Below are 21,399 nucleotides of genomic sequence, written 5' to 3' on the forward strand. Positions count from 1 at the left end.
TTTAGAGAGTGCACACAAACTACTTATAATCCTGATTCACCCTGAAAGCCTTATGATCTTAAGTCTAACAAAAACAGCCTGCTGGTAACAATAAAACATTTCTGAAAGTGTACTCTCTTAAGCGTTATCAAAATGATGATGAAATACAAATTAACCCATGTTTCTCACACAGCTATCTGTGAAGTTCTACGCGTAGTAAAACAAATACTTTGAAAAGTGTAAGGGGCTTTAGCAACTCAGCAGATATTTAGATTAAGCATCTGTTTAGATGCATCCCTGGAGAATTTTATATGAAACAATATAGTAAACGTCAGCCAATACATGTGTTAACTCTGAGACAAAGTCAGAAAAATCTGCCTACTGACTATAAAATACAACATCACAGATTTTTTATAAGGTGTTGCCGATTCTTTTTATGTAAACAGACAGGAGACCTTGATATTTCTATGGGTATAAACCAGTATCCAGGATGTGGTGACAATATCAATTGGTTTTACGGTCATTGAAAAACAATGTACTAAACATGCTACATTACACTTTACCAAGCTACATCTAACAATTGTTATGCAAAGCAATCTTTAAAAAAAAAAGTGCAACAGTGCAACGTTCGACTCAAGTATTAGTGAATAGATAATCAGGTCAACATACAGCACTCAATGCATAATGATGCTCCATGCTGATTGCCTTTCTCAAAACCTACCATCATGCGTTCTCTGACTGGTGTTTGGAGTGTGTCGTGTAAAACCATTACATTGTAATACACTGTGGGGGGGCTGTGCTGGTGCAGGGGTTAAGCCTCCGATACATGTACAGAGGCTATAGTCATTAACCCAGCCATCACAAGTTGGAATCCCTACTCCCATTTTTTCTGACTACTTTCAAGAATAAAAGCCACTAAAGTCATTGTAATACATTATATCTCAAAATCTTAAATAACGTTTGTGTAACCAACATTATAGTTATTTGGACAACACCGCTAACTCACTAAATCCTATTATTAGACTGAAGATGGCAATAGGAAAAATACATAACTGCGTGAATACATCCTGTTTTTAAGGTTCTTTTTGTAGATTTTGCACTTTGTTTAAATAATTATTCCCTCTGATCGTCTCAATATGTTCTTTTAGCCCCAGTTTTAGTCGTCGAAATAAGCTAAATGGGCTGTTTCCATGGGCACTGTATGAAGTGAAGCAGTGTTACATTAAAGTGCCTCGAACAGCCATACATCATATCTATTTTATCATTGTTGATTCTATTCGGAGGGTAAGAGGAGCCACTACCCCTGTACAGCTGGTCTTGGCCCATTCTAGCCCTAATGTACTGAAGACATATGTTTAAATGCATTTCTTATTTTGATATGCTCTGGCACAATAACCATAACTGACTGGTCTCATATATATTAACATTTTTAACTTTCTTGTTTTATCTTAACAGTTAATTTAAAAGTAAATGTGTGGCAGTTTTAGCTTAAGCCTTATAGATTCAGTGTTCCTCTGCTACATTTTGCAACCTGCGAATCAGGAGAAAATAATGTCCTCTTTGGCTCAATTAATACAGTATATTAAACAAAGAAATATTGTCCTGCTAGTTTCTTTCTTTTGCTCTATGCCCCCATAAAAAAAAAAAAACACTGGCTCCACTCTGTCCTCCTTGGTAAATGTGGTCTATAATTGCACAACCTTTTGATAAAGTCTTTTTTCAACAATTAAAAAGTCATATGTCTTTTTATGAGAACTCACCCTTTGCCCCATTCCAGATGTTACATCATCACTCCATATATGGTCATATTTATTTTTATAGCATTTTATTAACAGAATCATGCCTCTTAAGGCTATTTGTTTGTTTTTTTTTCTTCATTAGGTTTAAATTTTGTTGTAAAAAAAAAAAAAAGAAACTATACTTTTTTTTTTTTTTACATTTCCTGCTCCTCAACTGAATAAAGCATCCTTTGAAAATGCTGAATAAATGAAGTTTCTTGATTGAAAGCTAAGCGACAAAAATACGGCTAAAGGAACAGAGTCAAACAGAGTTTCATCTGTTTAATCCAAACATATCCTATGTTCAAAAGTTAAAAATGTTTAAACAGGTTTCCTATCCAATTGGGTTGGATATACGGTTATATCATATACTTACTGATAAAAAAAAGTCTTAATTTATAATTTCCATGGTCAGAAATGAGTGGGGAAGTCAGTGATCAATCCTGGGTCTATATTAATGTAATAAGGCTGGGATGGAGAAAATTGCATCCCAGTTAAACCCCTGCATACAAACTTTTTATTAGTTTATCACAAAGTCAAATAATATTGACACCATACAAATCCTCTTCTCTTATTGTCAATAACCATTGTTTAGGAGAAAATTATTTGAAGCCTCCAGGTATATTAGAAAAGGTATCTGCCCTGTTGTTTCTTGTGTTATCTCATACTAGGCAGGTTGATATACCTTCGCCTGATTGATTGGGCTGCTTCTTATTTCTCCTGGGGTGGTGGATATCAGAATTTTTTTAATCTCCAAATAGGAAGATGATTGATTAATTTTAGGTAAAATAATGCACTTGTGTGAGCAAAAATATATATATTTCTTGAGGCTCCAAGTGTCAGACATGATCTGTGGACAAATACATTTATTTTGCCCTAAACAATAAAAAACGGAATCTGATGTGGGAAATAGTCTTGGTTGTGAACATTTCTATCGTGCTGTCTGTGTTTTTGTTGTTTTGAGAGTGTGGGTCCAGCTTGGTCTTATGACAGCAGTGGGTTTCACACTGAGAGCATCATGCTGAGTCTCATCACAATGTGTTGTGGTGGCTGCGTCTACGTGTTAAACCACATTTCTATGGCTTTCTTTCTCTGCATGTTGTTATGAGATTCTGTTATACTCCCACCCACAAATAAATTTAATTTCAATTCATTTACTCTATACTTAATCAGGTCATCAAATTAGGAAAAATCGTCTGAGAGACCCAAAGGACGGTTGATGAGGATATTACCCAACATCAACTGGTGGAGTAACACCTACAGGTTAACAAAACCCCAAACATGTATTATGCTATATTTGAAAGTTATTGAAGGCTGAAAGAAATAAAATACATAGTTTGATTTATCAGATCTAACGTGTTTTACATCAAAAAAAAATTCCTAAAGATTTTAACTTTAGAAAGTGTTTTCCTTAAAGCAGATTACTCTTAGCACCTTAGTCACAAAACAAAACCCGTTACCCTATTGCTACGTTCACACTGAATGCGATTTGAGCAGCAGAAGCAGACAGTTTACATGCGAAGTCTATGGTTGACGCCCATCAAGGGGAATCAAAAGTTCCTGCAGCGCGTCTCGAGCAGCAGGAGCAGTGCACCTGGATGCATCGGAGCTGCTGAAGCAGTGCCTCACGAGGTCCTGAAGCTGCTGGAGTTGGAAAAATGTAACTTGTGCTGCATCGACCAACATGCAATGTACCATATCAACCAATCAGAGAAGCTTATCTGGGAGTTGGCATGGAGACAGACACAGCGCTGCTGATGCAGTTCAATATGTTGCTATGCACGGTTCTGACAGTGAAATAATATCTGAAGTCAGGATCGCAATCTGGATGAACTGACTGCACAGATTATATTTTTTGGGTGGACTTTCTCACTTAAAAACATATTAAAACTACTTGTTACCGACTCAGCACAGCAAATATAGCAAAGCCACTCTGACATTGAATACAGGGGCAGCAGAAGCATCAGATATGTCTGTACACACTTTACTGGACGTGCTTCTGGAGCAGCAAAGATGCTCTTGAGGCGCGTCTGACCTTAATATGTACAAGCATCAAAAATGAAGCAGCAGGCTCTTTTTTTGCTGCTCAAATCACGTTCGATGTAAACATAGCATCGTTGTTCCTTCTAGGTGTTGTTGGTTCTGTTGTGCAGTTTGTCAGCTTTACAGCTGTATCTAAAGCTGTAATGTTTTCTGAGGCAGAAAACTTAACAGTACTAAACAGGTTAAAAAAAAACACTTTAATTGATTTAAGCAGTACAAAGTTCCCTGTTTGACATCTCCATCCACCAATGTCTTGGGGATTCTAGGTTTTATTTCAGTAAATATAAAACAGGCTTTTGTGTTCTTCTTGGTCAACACTGGTTTTCCCTTTAGACCTCTGATGGCATTCTGCCCAGTCTTTTTTCTCATGGCTGAATCATAAATGTGATCCTTTACAAAGGCAGGTTAGGACTGCAGAGATTTAGATGATGTTCATTTTCATTCTGTGACCTCCTGGATGAATTACCAATCTGCTCTTTGAGACATTTTTTTAGGTAATGTGAGAACAAGTTAATCACAGTTCCATCTCTTTGGAACCCTTTCCCAACTGATAGATATCAGTAGACCTATTAGTATCATACATTCACTTTAAACATAACCTGGATTCACAGCTGTGGCTGAACACTTTGACCTTTCCCATCATACATGACCTACAGAAAGATCACAGGCTGTGTAAGCATTCGGATCACAATGCCGGGATTGTGGAATTAGTGGGATGTGGCTCATAATTTTAACCTTTTCCTGTTGGGGATTTTCCTTTGGCACTTGTTGTTTTTCTTGTTCCTTTTGCAATTTATCCAAATGAGCTCAAAGGCCTTAAATGAAAGCCAAATCCACAACAATCAGGTGCTATTAAGGTCATTTCTAGTTGTACATGTAAGGCTTCAGGATATCTAGAAAATATTTTGTTGCAATATTATTGCTAGAATTGTTATGTCTTTTCCTGGTTTTCCTGCCACCCCTTGTTTTTGCTGTTTTACAGTTAAAGTTCTCATTTATGCCTCTAACTCTTAATATCTCAGTTTAGCTGAGAGCATTAAGAGCAGTAACAGTCCGTCCAACAGCTGATATATATTCTCATTATGCTTTGACACCTTAAATGTAATATTCTACCTAATATTACATACATGAAACCCTCTGTGGTTGTTGTATTTCATACACTGCGCAGCGCTGTCTAATAAACATAACTTAACAGGGTTAAATAAGTTAGTCGATGATATAAAGCATTTACTAAGATTTTCTTTCTCCTATAATAAGGGCTGAACTTTGTGGCCAAAGCTCATGTCATGATATATTTCCTACTTTGGGTTGATAAAATATAATTGAAATAAACAAAATAAAGGCCTCAGAAGGACTGCCAAGAATGACCTCAATACATGCTTATACAAACTCCTAACGACTATTTTATAAAGTGTATAAAATTTCTGTAATGTCACATTTTACAAATATTTGCCTTAAAAAACAAAACTCATAAAGCTAAGTAAAACCCGTAAAATCAGTCAGTGATAAATTCTGTAATGATGGACTCTAATTAAGGATGTCCCAATACAATATTTCCAATACAATACTGATATTTCATCTTTGGGTATCAACTGATACTAATATTGATCTGATATGATGTCAGTATTAATCATGCATACTATTTAATATTGTGGAATGATACAAAAGGCTTGATCAAATAATATTAAAGAAAAAATAACAACTACAGGTATGAAAATAAGTGACACATTTCTTATTCACCAAAGAAAGCAGATAGAAGCTAATTTTTTCTAAGAGTTTTTAATGTAATAGTATTATAATAATATTCATTTTTTGCTGATACCGGACTGATTTCCAATATCAACATTGGATCTGGACATCCTTAACTGTAATGTATATGAAGTTATCAAAAATTTCATATCAACATTTTTGAATGAAATTATAAAGTGATACATAATATTATTCAATTACTGTCCAATCCCAATAAATATAGCATTTCTTTTACAATCTAAAACATTTAAATCCGACCAAATACTTATGAAATGGTAAAACTATACTTCACAGCGTTGTGTACAACTGCGCTAGCGCTAACAATGCCTGACCAAAATCTTTTTTTCTTTAGTGTTAAATTATATTTCAACTAACTTAAAATAAATATGCTTGTAAAAAAAAAATCTTCTCTACTTTAAAATGTCGTTTCATTTTTTAAATTAAAAATGGTTCAAGTCCTGTGGAATGAATCACATGTGGGGGTTACAATAAAAATGGGAAAATAAGGTTTTCCTGAAAATATTAGAAACTGGAGAGAAAATTAGTTTCCCCAGAAACATTTAGTTTTGGATTTTGACTGCATTTAAAGGAAATAACTAATTCATCTGAATGGATGATTAACAGCACAGTGGTAACTTCTAACACTTTATATCTGTGTCTCCAGATGTGATCCACACCGTGGGGCCGATCGCTCAGGGAGGAGTTGGTGAGGAGGAGAGAAGAGCTCTAAGGTCATGCTACAGGAACAGCCTGCTGGCAGCCACCGAAAACACGGCTCGATCTGTGGTGAGAACATCTGGCTGAGATCAATCTAAAAGGAAGCAACCAGTGAGGGAGAGACAGACATGGTGACAAAGTTAAAATACACAAAGCACAGAGATCTCTAAAGCAGAAAGAAAAAGAAAGGTAAAAACAAATAATTGAGCTGGATGGAAGGTGAGTTTCTGTAGCTGCAGGAACGCCAGAGGTAAAGAGAAAAAGATTGATCACATGTAGCCTTTTCAAAGAACACTCTGTTCATGCTGTGGCACATAAAGAAAAGGGAAAATGGAGTGGGAGGGTTGCATTGTTAGGTTACACCGAACATGCCAGATTGGATGTTTCACAGAGAACAGAGATGGAGAAAAACACATTAGAAACATAGAAATAAAACCAAAGCCCAGGCAGAAATGTAGAAGTTAAGAATGAAGCCTAACACATCATTTTATCGACAGCTGCTGCATTGTTTCATTTCTGACAAATCTACAGACAGATGCAACAGTCATCTCTGCACATTCACAAAATGGCAAGTCATATGTTTCTGTTTGGCCTTGAGGGAGTTGTGAGTCACATCTGCCATCACTGTGTGTTAAAGCTCAGCAGTCAGGTTAAATGATCTGAGCTGGACGGGGGGGATGCGGCGCGGGTGTCCTGGCATCTGCCTGCGCTGCCTCATCTGACAGCAGGTTGAGAAGCTGCCAAATGAGAAGTTTTCTGGCAGCTTGACTCACGACACAAGCTGTGGGTTTACAGGATTCTGCTAAACACGGGTCTTATTGACTCAAAGTTACAGTCCTGCACATGAATTATACAAATTAACACACTGATGCCGTTGATCCCCTTTAAGTTTGCTTATAATCTTTGTAGTTTTCTCCATTACTGACACAGTGACCCATTATGCATGCACTGATTTGTGTTTATGTCCTGTCAGCTGCTCCGTTAGTCAGGGGTCAACTTAAAAAAGCATAAGAGCCCAAAACTCTTTTCCAATCTAGTACATATGATCTTTCTACTATTTATTGATTGATTTACTATAAATATAATTAGGTAGATGTTTTTGGTTAAAATAGAAATGCTCTAAAAGAATGAGAAATGCAATTTTTTTTTACCTCTAGTTCAACTTAGCTGCTCAGTAACTGCAAAATAATGAAATACAATTTTCTCAATTTTAGCACAATTAAAACACTTTTCTTGCTCTTCTCCAGAAAAAAAAAGTTATTATTATACTGCTCTCCCTTTAGACAGAGGATTAAATCAAGTCATATATGCTGTAATACTTTAGCGACGCTCTAATAGACAGAGATGATTTGTAAATTCATGTCTAATTTTGACCATTTCATCCTCATATTACTTCTGGTGAAATGAGGATATCTAGCTTTCATTAAGGAATCCTTGTGCAGCCCCTCTGAATGAGGAAATGACTTTAATGCCCACATAGGGAGGACTGTAAATCCCTTTAAAATAAAGTCAAAACAGCCCAATAGACAGTTATGAGATGAAATGAGATGAATCACATCAGCGATCTGTGGTCTAAGTCTTGTATTTCCATGGAAGTCAATTTCAGAGCAGCCTTCCATTTAGATGCATTTACTCTCCACACACACACTAGGATACACACACACACACACACACATGTTATGTCCTGCCATTCTGACAGGGACTTCCCATTGGCTTCCATTCATTTTGTATTCATTACTATAGCCTGATGGAGACCCCCTCCCTAACCCTGACCCTGACCTGAATTAAATGCACGCCTTAGTCCTGAGCCTAACCTGTAACCTAAGAAGAGAACTTTTCCTCATAGGGACCATTTCACTGTAAGACCCAATAAAGCGGCATATTTCTGGGAAATTGGTCGTTAGCTGTCCCCATAAGGTAACAATTACTTGTCACACACACGTTTGTACCTGTGCAATAATCAGTGAATATTAAAAAAGAAAAAAAAGGCTGCAGCTGTCTGACTCCTGCTGGTTCTTTCAAAGCAAAAACATTATGGCAGAGCCAATAACTCTGTTCACCAGTATCTGTTTTGTTCTGAAAGCAGATCAGATAATGAAGGAAAACCTCCCTCTTGCCATTTCCTATAAAACTCAGACACTGCAGTGTTTGTCTGCCTACAGTTTTATCAGACTTTTTCTGCAAACAGGGAAGCCTGGTTGCATTCATCATATCTGTGTTATTATCACATAATACCACTCTTGTCAGCAGCATCAAGGGTCCATCGTGTGTGTTTTTTATTAACTTGTCCAAAATCAGTTTATCCTCAGGATCACAGTGAGGAATGTGTTAAAGCTGCCTTTGCATTCACGCCATCATCTTGTTTTTGACAGATATGAACATTTACAACAAACAAGCTTTTAGAGTTTTTTGTGTTAAAATGATTCAAAATATCCAAGATTGTTTCAAGTTTTCTCTCTCCTGCCTGCCTGTCCATTGAGGTCTCTGTGTAATCAGTCATCTGTGCAAAGGGTTAGAAAACGTATATCTGACTTTTAGATCACAAAAGTCTTAAACGATGACCTGCAACCCAAAGATTTTGGTGTTTTCAACTGATTGTGATTCATAATTCTCATCTCTGGTCCTAAAGTGAAGCACCGCTCTGGCTAAAGATGGAATATTTAATTAAGGTTTTTGATTATGTAACTTTCATACCTTAACAAACAAGAGGCTTTTTTCACATACAGTACAAAAGCAAACATCAATAAAAGGTATAAAAACATTTTTATTTACATGAAAAACTCACTGTTTTAAATCTCAACATGGAACAGGCTTTTGGAATAGAATCCCAAAAATAAATAGGTGTGAAAATAAATGCTAAACAAATAACCCAATTATTACTGTTACGAAATATTACATTTATAAAATATACAAGTTATAAAATATTACAATATTTTAAGGTTGTGTGATATATTATTGATTCAATAGTAAACAACCCCCGTCTTTATTAATGATACCCTGCCAAATAAGTATTGTATCCAAATTCATTGTTATTATTAACAATTAATTTGCAATTGATATTCAATCAATTGCAGATGTATTCTTTGCTTATTGTTTAAAATATTTTTTATTAAATATGCATTTTGCTGCAATTAAAGAACAAATACATTTAATTCCAGATGTTTAAATTAAATGTAGGTTTTACTTCGCTTCTATTTTGTTTTATAGTATTTTAACTCATTTTTATTTTTGTTTTGCATTAATTATTTTTATTTCTCCTTTGCTTTTAACCTATTGTTAACTTTTTTATTTGATTCTATAACCCTTATCTTGAAGAAACATAATGCGCACTTCAAATGTCCCCTCATTACTGTTAAACATGTTTCCTCAAACCTTCAAACCTATATCAATTTCTCTTTCTATTTGTTTTGGTGTGTTTTATGTGAAATACTTTGAATCTCTCTTACTCTTGGACTAAATTTGTATTGATCTTTTGCTTGGTTGAGGTTAAGTACTGCCTGCTGATAAAGACTCCAGTATTGAGAGTCCAAGTTGTTTCTTTAAGCTGATTATATTTGAAAATAATTATTCACAGACATCTCTGGAAGTAGCACAGCAGACTTCCTGAAGCTGAGTCAGAGTATACAATGATAACATGACCCCAAAGACACATTGTGATTACCATGACCTCAGCTCATAAACAGAAAGCTGAAAAAGCTTTAAGCTTGCCAAGGATGCAGGTCAGAAACTCTAATTGAACAGTTTAAGTCAACAAAATAAAATCATCTCTAACAGTGACCATGCAGAAATCCACAAACAGCAACACTGTTTGACATTGTTAAGCTGAGCATTTGCCCAGAATAGTGAGGGGATGAATTCTTGCATGAAGAGTACGATAAGATTTGGTCTACATTGGTAGGTTTGCATGGGGAGGGGAAGAAGCAGAAAGCATCTGGAAAAATAAACAATAGATTTTAAAGTCGTAGGGAAGTCATATTTAAATGTAAAATCATTCTGGCTTAAACATGTATATAAATGTACTCTTTATCAGACTATACAGTATTGTCCAAAAATTTAGAAAAAAAATTTCCCGTTATGTTATACAGGCCAGTTAGTTCTACGTCAGCCTGAACACCTAAATTCGGCCAATCATATATCAATGGTCATCTGTCAATCAAATGTTTTCGGTCATAGCATCTTGATTCATATGTCGCAGCTATTATACGCAATGGTTGAAATCAGAATCCTTTCCTTTCCCATTGAGTTGCGTCCCAGTGTTCACAGGGATGGACGTCTGTGTCTTCAGCAGGCGTAGAGCTAACAGAACAGGCAGCATTGAGAGGCAAGGGCTCAAAAATGTACGGCTGTAAGCTTTCTACACCAAACCAAGCTTCTGCCGCCCTGGCGTCCTTTTCCACAACATCTTCATCCCTGCTTTCCTCCTCTAAATAAAAAATGTCTGAGGAGGAGACTCATCCACGACCTCCGACACAAAGCTCTCCTGCATGTTTCCGCTGTCCATAGTGTTCCTTGACAGTGTCGTTTCTAAATCACCAATTTAGTGCTGCTTGGTCCCAATGCAATTTCCCATGTGGAACCTACTAGCACTAAGTTGCTAACTGGTTAGCAAGATGCTTCAGAGAAACCGGCCACAACCAAGCATGCTTGTGAACCTTCTGCCACAACAATCCCTCACCCTTAATAATCAACCAATCACATTCTCTTTATTCAGTCGTGTAAAGTCGTGGACCATTCTGGAGAATTTCGGAAATGCAACGGTTGAAACAGCCGTTTCCCTACGACTTTAATGATTTGCCAAGTCTAAATGAGTACAGAAAAATACTAAACTGAGTTTCCAGTTACTTTGCTGGTAGACAAAATATCTATTTTCTAAAAAAAACAAAAATTCCTGCTTAGGTGTCTGCACTCTCTTGCCTCTTTGGACATTATTAAAATCAACAGTATGTTATGCTCTTTAAACAACACAAAAACAAATAGAAGTCTTACCAGCTTTCCAGTTTTTTATTTTACTGTATAATTGTGTTTAATATCTACCACTTAGTACCAAACCTACCAGTATTCCTGTTTTATATCTTTTTTCTTATCGTTACGTTGGAAACTGTCCTTTTTTCAAATATATTTTTCACAAAAATAACACCCAGTAGAGGAAAACATCTGAACACATGTTATGTAATGTTGCTTTTTTTTATTTTAAAACCTGAGAAATATACATAAAATTGCAACACTCCAAACATGACAACAAATTTCCCATAGTGGACAGAATTATCATTCGATTCATTTCAAAAGCTCACGTAACATACGCTGCTCTTAAAGAGTTTTATTTACCTGGACTGAGGTCTTAAGGTTCTTCAGATAACTGTAAAGCAGCCATTTATAACTCTTCCAATATTATGTTGTGATTTATTGTTGATTATAAAATCTTGGTAATAAAATAATTTGTATAAAAATTATTATTTAGAAAGTGATTCTGGAAAATTCAGGGAGTTTTTGCTACAAACTGTGTTAAAAGGCCTCTATGTGGTACTGAGAGGTGATAGTCTGCTGTTCCATGTTGAGCAGCAGGTCTGACCGTCTCCTCCACCCTCTCTGCTCCGCAGGCTTTCCCGTGCATCTCCACTGGAATCTACGGTCAGTATCTGTGTCTCCTCCTCAGACCTCAGTGATGCCTCTCTGTCCATCTCTGAAAGTGTTTCATTACTGTCTTGTTTCTTGTATCCTTCCGTTAAACTAGAGCCTCTCCTCTCTTCTAACCCTGAGGTGGTTTACAGATTAATGCCTTGGGATTATGACAGGCAGATTATAATAGATTAGTTTGGAGATTGTGTCAGAGTGACTGTAATCTCTTTCACGCGGGCAGAAAAGACAGTTATGTGATGGTGCTTAAACACAGCCTGGAGCTATGAGCTCTGGTTGACACCTCTCTGCTGGAATACCAACAGTTCCTGATTAATTTGGTTTTTAATTTATCTCTTCCTCTCTGCTGCACCTGTTTCACCTCACCACTTCCACTCTTTTCTCACTAGAGTTTTGGTCTTCATGCTGCTTGAAGGGCATTAGTGCAGAAATGGAGGGGCTTCAGGGGTTTGAGCTCCCCCTTCAGGACCTTTGCTGTTGGGTTCTTTCCACTAAAGTGGTTCCAGTGCTTTGCTTTGCCAGAACTGGTGCAGGTTCAGTTCTCAGTTTATGATTTTCCACCCCATGAGTCAACCATAAATGCCTCATCCGGCAAATGTTTGTGCCTTACTGCTTTTAAAATATTTTTTAAAGGGCAGAGCGGGGCTTTGAGTATCTCAGTGATTAGGAAAAGATGACGATGAACCAACATAAGATAAAGAGATGTGTTTGTGGTAGCTTTAGCGGAAGGAGAATTTGAATGCAGTTACTAGTTTTCATGTCAACACATGCAGCTCCTCCAGAGTAACCAAGGCTTGGTTGCTTCTCTCAACATCGCTACTCTTAACAAGATCGGTTTCCTCTATCCTATCTATTTTAGACTAAACATTGTCCAAGACATGTTGAACAGTTTCAGATATATTTCTAACCTAAATCTGCTTTTCCTAAGCTTTATTTGTTGTGCTCTTGGTCTTTCTTTTATTGTTTAACTCATGTAAAGGACTTTGAATGGTCTTTATACTGAATTGTCCTTTACAAATAAACTTGCACTTAAGATATTTGTTCTTTAATGTTTACAAAACAAAACTCCAAGACCAGAAAGAGAAACAGCTTCTTCAATGTTTGTGTTTTTTTGCAAGACTTTAAAACAAGCTACTAATAGAGATACAATCTATGCTTGCAATCTGTTGCAGGACAATCACTACACAGGTGGTAAAGAATGACATTAGCATCTCCTATTTTAATTTGTGCATTGATATCATTAGCATATGAAGACAAGGACTAAAACGTTGTCCTTGTTGCTCCGCTTATTTAATAGATCAGCTTTGTACGCGCTATCAAGTTTAGTCATGTTTTTATTTACATTTTAAAGATTCAGCCCTTGAAGTCTGTATGTAAAGCTGTTAGCTACAGCTATTGTTTCAGATCTACAGATCTTGTTTTTAAAAATAGATGTTTAAAACAGCATTTTTGCTGTATTATGCAGTCCTTAACTTGTTGTGTTGGATTATCACTTTACGTTGTCATAAAATAAATAGAAATATGTGGCAATAGTTCAGAAATGTCTGGAACACGCTCTGTATGGAAAGGACAAGTAGTATGGATAGCTTTGCAAAGCACTGTATCCGACCTATATAACATACCTCACTATATTAAAGTCTTGTTTCATTTGGTTCTCACAGATGGCCCAGAGTAAAACTGAATGTTTTTAGCCATATTGAAATTGTTCGTCTAGCCAGAAGATGAGTTTTTGCAGATTTATCTCTGGTGAAAGGTCTCAGCTGCTGAATATATACATGGCAGCAGTAATACAGTCCTGCTGTCTGTCTCCTCTTAACCAACAAGTGTGTTGTGTCTGCTTCTTCCTGGGTGAGACGGGGCAGACAGAGGAGACAGAACACAGGAGCTAGGGGTGCAAAAACACTTTTTTTTTTTATTTGTCTGCAAAAAAGAAAACAGCCAAGTGCCATGACACATTTCTGTTTCTCCACCTGTTTTTGCACATTTGTGATACTGTGTGTGTTTGGGCAGGGTATCCACCTGAACAGGCAGTGCACGAGGCGCTAGCAGCCGTTAGGGAGTTTCTTGATGCACATCATGACAAGGTGGGTATATACCTGTGTGTGTTTGTGCCTGCATATGATTGGCAATCTTTCCCTGCCATTTCCTCCAGGTATTATTTCTTTCACAGCTGTTGTTTTTTGTTTTCTTGTAAGTGCGAGAAGGTACATCGAAAAACATACAGCGACACACAAACACACACGCACACAACCTTTCAGTTTCACACACACTGCTAAGTTGTGGCTCTCATGCTCATGGCCAAGTCTGCGCTTTAATTGGCTCCTTGCGGGACCAAACCCGCCTTACACAGAAAAAACACACACAAACGCACACAAATGTTTCCCCTGGGGACAGAACAAGAGAAGAAAAGACAGAATGATGGAATAGATGACTAAAGGGGAAGGGGTGTGGGTGTGATTGGAGCTTGGAGACAATCGGAAACTTTCCAATCAGTCGTTTTGCATGCTCTGAATATCCTCCACCTTTCAGGTCTGAAACCTCTCCGCCTCACAGAGGGTGGTGGCAAGGGTTATTATTAGCCCTCACATCTCCAGAGGCTCTATGGCAATACCAGACAACCGATGCCATCAGCTTGCCTGAGCAAAACAAATCAAACATGTACATCTTGCAACAGAGTCTCAAAAAGCCTTATATGTTTGAATGTAAAATCAGAAACCCAACAGAGCCTTTTATTTACTTTACATTCCCACAAGTTGCTCCACTGTGTGTTTTTAAACCAAATTGTAAATAATTAAAAATTTTAGTTTATTTGCATCCATGTGAAGCTTAGACTGCACACAAGGGAGAAACAGTGGTTCTAAAACGATATTTTAAGATGTTGTACGTTGTGCCTGGTTTGGCTTGCACAGCTGTGTGGTAAATGAATTTAAAAATTACAGACACAGTTAGACACAAAATGGACTCAAGACACGAGGCAATGGGCCAGCACTCCATATCAAATGCAATAAATGTGTTTACGAAGAAGCAGCAAAAATAATTTTAAGAGAGTAAGACTCAGGATTCTTGTAGTAATTTTATGATCCAAATTAGTTTCAGACGGTTGGAAAGGTTCAGCTGAAGTGTTCACTTTGCTGCTGCTTTATATCTGCATGGCAAATAACCTTTCCCTCCCCAAGCTTTATTCCCCAAGTTTGTATGTAGACTTAATTTTTCAAAGTAGACTGTTCATCAAGTGTTAGTCATATCTGGCTGGAGAAAAAAAAAAAAAACAAAGCTGCATGCATGCATGAGCATCTAATAACATTGTAGAACAAAGTCTAGGAGACATATCTGATGACTTTTAAAGAAGATTTTTTTTTTTCTAACAAAGTTTTATTTAACATTAAGCCATGAGTCTTTTTAGAACAAAGCATCAGAATCACATTGTCATGGTGATTAAGGTCACCATTCAAAGTTTCAGGCACAAGGCTCTGTTTACACTCTGAGAAAGCGATACCCGATCAAAAACAAAGGCTAGGATTTTAAGCTAATTCTGCTTTGAACAGGCGTTACTGAGTTTTCTAATGACACTGCCACCTGTGGCCAAAACACAGAACTGCAGCCCTTTTTTTTTGCTCCTTCTCATAGCCCGTGCTCGTACTTTTCACCTTACCTGGAATGGCCATCAGATGTCCACATCAGATGTGGACATCTTATTATCCACAAAATCCATCTTTAAAGGTAAAGTGGAGAATTTATGTGAATTTTTGAAAAGACCCCTCCCCCCCAAACTACTTTTAAAAAAAGTTTAAAATACATGCACAACACTGTACCCGCTCCCGAGAGGGAACAGTTGTTAAACGTTTGTTAGCGTGCACAAGCCTATTATTCCTCGTGCACGCTCTTTTTAAAAGTTGCTGTTTGCATCGCTCAGACGGGCTTACTTTACATAAGATTTTCAATTTTTCCACTGTCAGGCTCACCACCTGTAAGTCAAAATGAGGATGAGCATATCACCAGAATGATTGACAATTAGGAGGACCACTTATTTTGATGATCTACCCGGAAATAGAACATCCTCCACTATACCTTTAAGTTGAATTCTTTCCACTGAATATGATAAATATATATATATATATATAGCAACAAGTCATATGACATTCCATCAATCAACTCAGACCAGCTTCACTCTTCCATAAAACAGGCACCCACCTAGCATGTTGCTACCATGATCAACCCTGAAAAAGGACATCCTCCACTATATCATTAATATTATGCTTTGATTTCTTTTTAACATAGAAACGCTTGATATCGCATCTGCCGAACAGTGCAGACATTTCTGACTCCAAGTGAATGCAGGATAATAGACTATAGGCTTATGGATGCATTGGCGCTGAACTACTTAGGTGTCAGTCGGTTCATCAAACAATGTTTAAGTCTTAAAGGGTAGAATAAAAAGGGTATTTTAAAGATATTTTTCAGTAAAAACGTATATAATGTATTTAAAACAATGATGAAGATAAAAAAATATATGAGTAAGGAATAAATCTTCAAGTTATATTTATATCTGGTTAAAAATTTAGTCTCTATGGAGTTGAAGGAAATTATTTGATGTTAGACAATTATTGGTCTGAAATCAAATCTAAAAAAAAAAAAAAACTGAAAGAAAAAAACAAAAGAGATTCAAAACCAGAACTACATGGCAATGGAGTATTTTTATTTGTTGTTGTTATCATATACCAGTCTTCCTTTAACAGCAGAGCTGCCTAGAAAACAGGAAAACTCATCTGCCACCTCATAGAGTGTGTATATACAGTAATATGCAGAATATTGGAACAATATCAAAAGGTTTGTATATTTATAGCTTGTTTCTAAAACAGATTAAATCATTTAAACAGACTGTTTTCAAAATTGTATTTGTGTTGATGATCATTTTCCAATGACAGGTAATGGAAACCAACTTTAACATTATAATATTAAATGAGATTAATGAAAAATATTTGGAGAAACAGGAATCTGAACAAAATGAAATATACCTACTACTATAATACCTACTTTTAATGTACTTTAAATCAGACAAACAATATGTTGCAGAAAGTATTTTTACTTGTAGATAAACTTTAATGGCATCCTGTTCTTGATCCTGAATTCATTAATTTGCTGCTGTATGTGTTTCTGCTAATACACCGTGCATTTGGATCCATGCACACTGCTGGTCTCGGCATGGTTGATCCTGACCGTGAAGTGGTTTGCCTGCAGGATGAGAGGATATGATGCAAGATCAGTGCATTTGAGTTTAAGAAAAAGTGGCAGGAGAAAAAAAAATTAAGAGTGTTTCATGCTTTTCTGTTTCCAAGCAGTTTGTTAGCAGTGTAAATGCAGTCTTAGTGCTCCTCTCTTCTAGCAGACTTTCTCACAATCGCTAATACTAAATTCTCCATTCCTTATTTGTATCTGCTCTGGGTAAAAGGATCTGCTGAATGCAAATTGAATGTAGATGTTTTCAGTTTGAGAAGATAGTATTCACAAGTTGTACGCTGTGTTTCCATTAAAGTTGGGCAGTCATGAGGGAGTCATTAAATTAACTTGATGTTGTTGTTAGCAGGAGCATCTCCAGGCTCTCAGCTGTTGTATTATCAATATTAGTTCCCCCCACTTTTTTACGGTTTGCTGCTGTGAACAGAAGCACCTTAATGTGCAGGTTAGATTTTCAAACCTTAGCTGCGGGGAATGTAGCTACCACACATTTCCATACCTTCCCTTACACTCTATGCAAATGACGGTGAGGGATGGTAATTGTGTAGCAAGCCTGAACTGAAAACCAAAGGCTGCGGGCAAACCAGCTGCTGAGGAAGATCCAACTCTGCAAGCAGCAGGACTTAAAAACTCCCACACCAGGAGGAAACGGATGGAAACAGACCTGCTATGAATTGGGATGTGAATCGGGAAACGAGAAATTATAACTGCTGTAGAGAAATTAGGATGGTAATAATGGTGATCAGAGTGAGCACAGCTTCAGGCACTGGACGCTCGTTTTCAAAGGAGCTAAAGTAGCTTTAATCATTGGCCTGAATCTATACAGAGTTTTTTAAAAATGTGGTTTCCTCTTCATGAGTTCATATTTATCAAATTTATCACAATACAAATAATATACATAGCGTGCAAATTTTTATATTGGTTAAAGACAGTAGAAAATCATGCAGTTTTAATGGAGGTTTTTGTTATTAGGGGGAAATAAAATCCAAACCTTGTTACAAACTAGAGGGATTCCCTTCACTGTTGAATCTATCAAACGATATAGACAGGGGCAGTGCTAGGAGGTCTGGGCCCCATGACAAAATATGGAATTTGTAGCCCTGCAACTGCTCCCCTCACAACATCTCCATGCACACACAAAAACTACATATATATAGTTTTTTGTTTTGTTTTTGTTTTTTGCAGTTTTTCTTCAGATTTTTCCATCAAGGTTTTTTTTTTTTTTTTTTTTTTTTTATGGTTTTATATTTTGTAAAAGTGTTTACAATTTCTTTCTGTGTAGAATTTTTATCCTCTAAGCTAGGAGTTTCAGTAATGGTATGTTTGTTTTTTACTTTGCAAATCACTTTTTTATGCCGGATTAAAAACATTACAAATATGCTAAAGGCCAAAGTAATTTTATAGTCTTTATGTATTTATTTCATTGAATAAAATTAAGAATACACTATTTTCTTAACATTAGTAATAATGATAGTTTAAAAAAAAAAGGTAAATTGCACACTATGATAAAACTGATATGTATAATGTTTTATAAGTTTTGAATTAAAATACATTTAAACATTTTAAAATGATCTAAAATAAGAAAAAAGAATCTCTCAAATATAAAATAGTCTTTACAAACCATGACTTGCCAAGAACCCAGCCTCAAGCCTTCTTGATTATAAATTCATTAATCAAGAAAAAATAAAACATCAAACTATAATGTTTTAATATAACATGTATTTCCATACAGGCTGAGCCAATCTACCTAATTTCCCCCAGCTGCCAAGACAGTAGGCTCCTTTGTTTGATCATTTTATAATGATCTTTATCTATGGAAAAAGTGTGTTTGAATTTGTGTTAGTAATCAACATTTTCTTTTATTTGTTATAATGTAACAAAGAGCAAAATAGACAGAAAAATCAATAAAATTATGCAAACTGGCCTCTCATTGTGATCAGTTTTGCTCACCTTAACTGGGACAAAGAGGAGGAGTTTTGTTGGTATGGGGAGTTAGAGCTGCTGCTGACTCTGACGCTCTGTTTTAAGGCAAAAAGATTATTGCTTGTTGTTCAGTTTAAAAAAAGGAAACCTTTATTAACAAATCAAACTGGATATTAACAATTGACTGCAACTAGAGGGGAGTGCCAGTACATGCACCCCATATGATCTAAAGGCATAACTGCTTAATGTACTTAAGAATCAGCCCAAACATGCATCTATTGGCCAATACTGATACAAAGAAATTATGTCAACCAAGAATATCCATTGGTCGATGTGTCGGTCTGTCTCTAGCTACAGCATCAGACCTGCAGTCAGGAAAACCCTAAACTGTCCTGTTTCTCAGTCCAAACAAACAAAACTGAGTGTATACAAAGATACAAAAATTCAGTTGCATGAACTATAAAGAAATGTTTAAAGTGCCAACATACTAACCAGTGCAAGTCTCATATCACTTCAAAGTGAGCAAATTATTAAAATTACTTTGAATATTAGTAATATTAAAGTCAACTGTAACTAGGTGAGCATTTATTCACCTCTATTGGTGTTGGGCTAAAAATTAAATGCGCTCTGGATTTTGTTTTCCTTTCTTTTTTTCTTTTTTTTTTCTTTTTTTTTTAGGCATATTTCAATATTTTTCTGGCAACATGGTCATCTCTGTTATTTTAGCTTGTTCGGTGTTCAAGATTTCCAAAGTAGCTGCTTTTTGACACACTTTCTGCTGGTTCTGCTGTGTAATAACAAATTAGGAATTTTATTTTGCATTAAACAAAAATTGAGCAAATAACCAGCTTGGAAATTTATTTTTTTAGACAGTCATGATAACAATATACAAAAATCTATCAAATACATGATAATGATCTAATGCGAAATGCTTTACCTGCCAACCTAGCGTTAAGTTCATGACCAAATAATGGATACTGAGTCTCTTTTTTTCACGTCTTCAGCTTTGTTTAAAATGTCAGAATCTAGAAACGGATAATAAATAGGTGAAAAAGTTCAAAGAAAACATTAAAAATAGTTTTTAAACCGAACTATTGATAGAACCATTTTCAGATATTAAAGGGAAATCAGAGTCCTTAAAACAACGAATAAACTGATGGTATGTTCCCAAACTTTTTGTGTCTCCGTCTCACACAAACATTCATGCTCCTCCTCTGCTCTCCGACCTCAGCAGGCAGGGTAATAAACGTCTGGTCGTGGCTGCTTCATAATGGAGACATAATGGTGGAGTAATGGACTGATGCATTAGCTGCATTCTCACTCATACAGTTCCCACCTGCAACTGATGAGCTCACATTTACTGCATATGCTTGTTATAAAGGTCATTTTATGTGTGCTAAAGTGTGCGTCCTTTATGTGTGTGTGTGTGACAGCTGGACAGAGTCATCTTCTGCGTGTTTTTGCCAACGGATAAGGAGCTGTATCTGCAGAACCTCCCGCTCTACTTCCCTCCTGGTGAGTTGTCAGCCCAGAAAACACAAACACACTTTTTACAGCGTCAACAACTTGGCTCAGTCAAATTTAACTACCCTAATACACACACACAGCGTAGTGAGAAGACGCACTTAATCATCCACTGTGCACTGTTTGCACATTCAACACGTTCATACAAGCAGGAGGCCAGTAAACATACAAGAGTTAGTAAATGTTTCCTGTTTAGATCAGTTTAATTACAGTAAATAAACATAGACTTTACTCCACATGTGTACACACTTCAGCTCAGTAGGATGAGTGATACAGTCATTAGAAACGCATACAGCAAAGGTCTTGACCAAAAGACTCTAGAACCTTTCATTGCCTTTTATTTTTTTTTAAATCATCACTTATAATGGTTGCTTGAGATAAATGCAAACATTGATGCTGGTTTCCACTTAAATGGTTTCAAATGTTGTAAAACAGAAAGCTGTACCAGTTCTTTGCCTCCATGCAGCTTCAGCAGGCTGGATGGATACAGGCAGAGTTTTTGTAGTGAGAGCAGTGATCTGTATGAAGGTGATAGCCAGCAATAACAAGCAGGAAATCATCCATCCATTCATTTTGTTTGTTGTTGTTGTTTTGTTTGGTTTAGTCTGCTGATATCCTGATATAATCTTGCAGAGGAACGTCCCTTGTGCAGGCATATGTGTGCACAATAACTACCTTTACCTGACAGCCTGGCAAATGATTTTTCAACTGAAGCAGATTTAGTCATAAACTGGTTCTCTTGCTATTACCAGCATCCTGATCTTAACTGCTAGAAGCTCTGAAGGAAAACATGTCACCATCTTTGGGTTTTTAGTTC

General features: G+C 36.5%; 1 protein-coding gene across 2 annotated transcripts in view; it reads left to right on the plus strand.

The window, feature by feature from the left end:
- macrod1 (mono-ADP ribosylhydrolase 1) overlaps window positions 1-21,399 on the plus strand; it is a 228,923-nt gene that overhangs the window by 193,578 nt on the left and 13,946 nt on the right. For both annotated transcript variants that reach the window (XM_038286532.1, XM_038286533.1), the window contains exons 6-9: window positions 6,214-6,335; window positions 11,864-11,894; window positions 13,911-13,984; window positions 20,492-20,573. In XM_038286532.1, the coding sequence (XP_038142460.1) occupies window positions 6,214-6,335; window positions 11,864-11,894; window positions 13,911-13,984; window positions 20,492-20,573 (309 nt within the window). The remainder of the gene's footprint in view (window positions 1-6,213; window positions 6,336-11,863; window positions 11,895-13,910; window positions 13,985-20,491; window positions 20,574-21,399) is intronic.

The sequence above is a fragment of the Cyprinodon tularosa genome, unplaced genomic scaffold, assembly GCF_016077235.1.
Source record: "Cyprinodon tularosa strain WSP-4 unplaced genomic scaffold, ASM1607723v1 ctg228, whole genome shotgun sequence".
Lineage (NCBI taxonomy): Eukaryota > Metazoa > Chordata > Actinopteri > Cyprinodontiformes > Cyprinodontidae > Cyprinodon > Cyprinodon tularosa.